Source organism: Montipora capricornis, chromosome 13 (genome assembly GCF_036669925.1).
Source record: "Montipora capricornis isolate CH-2021 chromosome 13, ASM3666992v2, whole genome shotgun sequence".
In the NCBI taxonomy this organism is placed as follows: domain Eukaryota; kingdom Metazoa; phylum Cnidaria; class Anthozoa; order Scleractinia; family Acroporidae; genus Montipora; species Montipora capricornis.
This window is the reverse complement of record NC_090895.1, coordinates 36,114,942-36,119,941: the sequence shown is the minus strand read 5'-3', so window position 1 is coordinate 36,119,941 and position 5,000 is coordinate 36,114,942. Positions and strand designations below refer to the sequence as shown.

At 39.3% G+C, this 5,000-nt stretch overlaps 1 protein-coding gene across 2 annotated transcripts in view; it reads right to left on the bottom strand.

Moving 5' to 3' along the window:
* The window catches only part of LOC138029919 (major facilitator superfamily domain-containing protein 6-like), a 4,246-nt gene extending 676 nt beyond the window's left edge, over window positions 1-3,570 (bottom strand). Inside the window, exons 1-2 of one of the 2 annotated variants that reach the window (XM_068877771.1) lie at window positions 3,202-3,570; window positions 222-1,714 (exon numbers count right to left, since the gene is read on the bottom strand). In XM_068877771.1, the coding sequence (XP_068733872.1) occupies window positions 222-1,692 (1,471 nt within the window). In that variant the 5' untranslated portion in view covers window positions 1,693-1,714; window positions 3,202-3,570. The remainder of the gene's footprint in view (window positions 1-221; window positions 1,715-3,201) is intronic. The other variant, XM_068877772.1, reaches the window with a different exon arrangement.
* Between the last annotated feature and the right edge of the window lie 1,430 nt (window positions 3,571-5,000).

Below are 5,000 nucleotides of genomic sequence, written 5' to 3'. Positions count from 1 at the left end.
TTAAATATAGCGTTCTCATTGACGACGCCGTCGTACATCTTAGGGTCCGGCCCTAACATTAACACCAGTAACAAGACAGGGAAAAAAGGGAAACCCACTCTTCTCTGCCCTCCCCTCTAAGATTTGTCCCTCAAGATAATAGTCAATCAGTAGGGGGAAGGATGCCTTGCATGGAACCCGTACCCAGTGGGGATAAAAAATGACGCGAAGACATAATTCACCTTGTGCAGTTGTTCCTAATCCTCCTGAAGAAAATTCAGATCCAACTTTTGCCACGCTAGCCACCCATGAAATTGAAAAACAAGTTCCAGCCAAAGAGTGAAGGAAAAGAACAAGCCATGGCGCACGCGTGACAGAGAGACACGAAAACAGCACGACGTAGATGGCCAAGGTCATGCCTATGGCCCTGATGTAACTAAGAAAGTCTAATAAATAGTTTGCAAAGAAGAACGTCACCATGTTGAAACCGTAGTGCAAGCTTGCCGCTGCACCCACAATTAGGGAAGACGCTCCAAGGTCATCTAAAAACCACGACGTGAATTGCGTTTGAAATCCATCCAGCATCCCGAGATAAAGAGACGCCATCCAAAACGCGAATTTCGGCGACGAAGTGCATAGAGGAATGATGTCAAGGAATGTAGCCTGCTTTGATAACTTGCAGCTGTAGACGATCTTCATACACAAGATGCTGGCGGAAGAGACTGCCATCAATGCAACAGAGAAGTAGAAGGCAATTTTGTAGTCTGCTCGAATTTGTCCGCAATCATTAAAAGTGGATTGATCGATGAATATTCCAATCACTAGCGTTCCCAATGACGAACTTAATGCTCCCCATAATCGAATCCGCCCATAACAATTTTTTTTCTCACTTAATAAATCTATGAGACAGCTATCTGCTACAGGATAAACCATCGCTATGATTGTATCACCAACTATCATTAAAGCCAATAGGATGTAAAATAAGACTTCCATTTCTCCTTTATCGATGGAAACACTGTAAGTTGATCTATGACGCTCTTGATCATACTCTTCAGGATGTGGCTGTTTAGGGCTGACACCACGTTGACCTGTTTTAAAGTGCCTCTCATTTACAAAGGTCTGCGTTTTGTTGAATTTCATTAATCCAGGAGGGGAAATCACTAATTGCCTACTTTGCTTGTGTGACTGATGACTGACAAACATTTTCCAATTGAAAATACGGTTCAGAAAGTTTGCGTCAAGCTGTGATTCCCGCTTAGCATGTGCAAGGCTTATATTGCCGTAACTTTCTTGAATAAACAAACATCTTTGATGCTTTGGTTGAATAATTAAAATCGACATTGTCTTGATGAGGTAAGTTAAGGCGCCGATAACTAAGAAGATTCTTCGTTTTTGGTACCTATCTGCAAGAAAGCCCCAAAAAGGTGAAATCAAGAAACAACTCAACGGACGAATGCTGAGTAATATTCCAGTCTGCACCGCTGAAAATCCAAGTTGCTTGTAGTACAATGGAAGATATGGGAGTAGGCATCCACCGGCACCATAAACACTTGTGTAAAACAGCTTATAGGGGATCAAATCTAGATCACTTTGCAGAACACTGCGCAAGCGACCTAACAAGCTTTTCGTTTCATTAGTTCCCTTCGAATCGTTGGTTTGCTTTTCATTTGAATCCATGAGAGCGTTGTTGCTCTTGTGTCCTCTATCGTCCATCACTCAGCCAATGTTTAAATGCCTTATTGATAGAGAAAGAAAACTTTAATTAATTATACATACATTCTTAATTGACCACTCCCAATAGGGCTTTTTCAAGGCAAATGAAACACAATCAACAAAACCACTGAACGAAACAACAACAACTGATTAAGAACGTGTCAACTCCCTATTTTCTACTCACCGACCACCCTAATGCACAGCATGGCCTCCAATAATGCTATAGAATTCCTCGAAAACCAATAGATCTCGATAGCCAATAGATCTCTGGTTGGCACATTAATGACACTAGGTGACGCAATCACGGTAAGTATCGCTATTCTTTTCATGGTTCAAGTTCCTACAAAGAGTTTGACGGTTCAATGGTTCATTGTTTTCAGTAATGCTTTTCAAGGAGAAAGTTTAGCCGCTTATCATCGAGACATCTTTTCTTCAGATCATGTTTTTCTGCTTGAATTAGAGTCCTTTAATGTTTAAGTAATTTGCCTAATTTGCAAACTTCAAAATTCCTTTTGCATCGTAGAGTCATTACATATGTATTTTACCGAGCAACGTGCAAAGTCGTTTGCACAACCATGCCGGTCTTCGCCCTTTGTCCTCTTCGGCCTGACTATTTTATTAGACTTACAAAAACAGCTTGAGCATCTCATGCAAAGACTCTTTCTCTCCTTTCTGTATATGGTCTGCTTTGACTTTGACTTTTCCTTAAAGAACAGTGATGCATACAAACGAACGCATAATTTGTGCCGAAAACGCGCTTCTACTAATCAAAAGTCATTGCCACTGACTGAACAACACAATTGGATGAATCAAATGAATTAAACATTTTGCTCCTGACCTTTTGACTTCATTCATATTCCAGATGCAAAAACTCAGCTAGCGTAAATCCGCATATGAGTTTCCAGTCCCTAAAGTATTCTCTTACTTACATACATCAGTGCTATTTTATAATTTTCGTGGCTTTACGAAATACACTCAAATATTATACATTTGGTTTACAAGTCAGTACATTTGGTTAACAATGAAAATTTGTTTTGATAGCTCTGAACACAGCTGACATGCACCAAAGTATTTAGTGCTTTACTCCCCATCGCTGGAAAACCTGTTTCTTTAAAATCTCCCACCAAAGTTCATAAACTTTTAAAGTTTGCTCGACAGAGGATAAACATTGCGAGTTCTCCAAATGAGAGACTTGACCAGCCATTTACAAGTAGAGCAAATCAAATGCGAGCAATCAAGTGTCAAAGCGTATGACTTGTTCAAAGATCACAGTAGCTGTAGCAATGTCCTTAAAAGAAGTACAGGACCTAGGCCAATATTCTTTTAAACAGATGTCAACAATTTATAAATGAGGAATGGACCATCCAAGTGAACAGTGTATTAGGACATAGTAAGAATATGAATAGGCTAAAGAGACCATTTTCGGTTTAAAGGTTATATGTGATGCAAGAGGCAGAGAAGAAATAATTTACCAATAATCTAGTTAAGTTTTGGCTAAATTTCATTTACCTGCCGATACCCTGTTGTCGATGAGTGCACAGCAATACGGATACAAGAAAATGTGGCCTCATGATTATCGCCTTTACCGTTCCGCCAGAATTAATGAGCTCAATGGTCCATAAAATCATTCCACGTACGTGCAAAGAAAAAAAAGGTAATTACCTACCCAGAGAAACTCACTATCAGAATGTTCTGGTGGTAAAATATCTTTTTAAACGCTCTAAATACACTTAGAATACAAGAAAATGTGGTTCATGATTATCGCCTTTACCGTTCCGCCAGAATTAATGAGCTCAACGGTCCATAAAATCGTTCCACGTACGTGCAAAGAAAAAAGGTAAATACCTACTCAGAGAAACTCACTATCAGAATGTTCTGGTGGTAAAATGTTTTTTTAAGCGGCAGGCTAAAAGGACTCGCTTTACATTTCCATCTCATTATCTTTCAGGATCTTTTCCACCTTTTTATTTCATTTTTCAAAATGATGAAGTGCAAGTTATTTCACGGAATGACAGTTTTGCATGCATTTCACTTCACACCAATTGGTGGTTTTGCTCGGCTTACATTGAATTGCTAATTAACCAATGTGTCAGGGTATTCAAGAGTTACGTACATACTCAATTGACCACTCCACAAGGGGCTTTTCCGCGTCGGGTCTAAAACGCAGGTCACATTCCACAGGTCACTCGTTGCAAGTCATTGTTTTACTTTTTTTAAAGTGACCCAAAACCCTCAATTTGGCTAACCCTAGGCCTAAAAACCCTAATTAGGCCTAGGGTTAGCCAAATTGAGGGCTAGGCAGTACTTTCCAAAAGGAAAAGACAATGACCTGCAACGAGTGACCTGTGGAATGTGACCTGTGTATTAGACCCGCCGGCTTTTCCGGGCCAGTGAAACGCAATCAAGAGATGTAGAACTACAACATATCAGAAATCTTTTTTTAGAACCTACTCACTGGCACAATGGACTTAGCTAATGCTACTCTTACTAGTTTCAAATCTTTTCTTTATAACTACTACTCTCCCGCTGTCAGAATGAACTACAGTCTAGACAATCCTCGAACTTTTAAAACCATCTGCTTGAAATGCAACTCCACAAGATTTCTAGATGTACCAATAATGTGCTGCATGTAAAGTGTTTTTATTTTCTTTCCCTTTTTTTTACATACATTTATTCCTGGGCCCGCAGTAATTGGCTACTCAGCTGTTGTGATGTCCCTGCCAAAGTTTTGTATATATTGTCTGTATGTTTTTTTTTGTTTTTGTTATGTTTTTTTTGTTTTTGTTTTTGGTATCATAAAGGCAAAACTAATAAAATGAAAAAACAGAATACAACAACAACGACTGTAAAGAATCTCAATTGGCCGGGTGCAAGAGAGTTGCTTATTTACAAGTGCAGCAGAGAGGTTGAACCAGGAAAGTTACCAGGATCAAATTCAACTAGAGGTCAGAGCAGGTCTTGCTATCTCCGGATCTCAAATTAAGCGCCCTCACCACTGGGCAGCACAGCTTCCCAATTGACAACATGATATTCAAGTGACAACAGGTGCTAACGATTTTAAAAAGAACCTCCACTAAAACAAGAAAATAACTTTAAAACACAGAGCATAATGTTTACAATCAAAATTGCTCGATTTTTTTCCAATGGGAGTGTGTTTGTATCGAAAATAAATGAATTTCAAAAACACTTCTTTTGGTTTTCAAATTTCCTGGGCGCCGCCATCTTGAATAATTGTGGCGTGTCGTGGTTGTCCTGTTGTTTCAAAACAAAGCTCTTTGTGTCAAAACAATAAGGGTAACCGTAACACA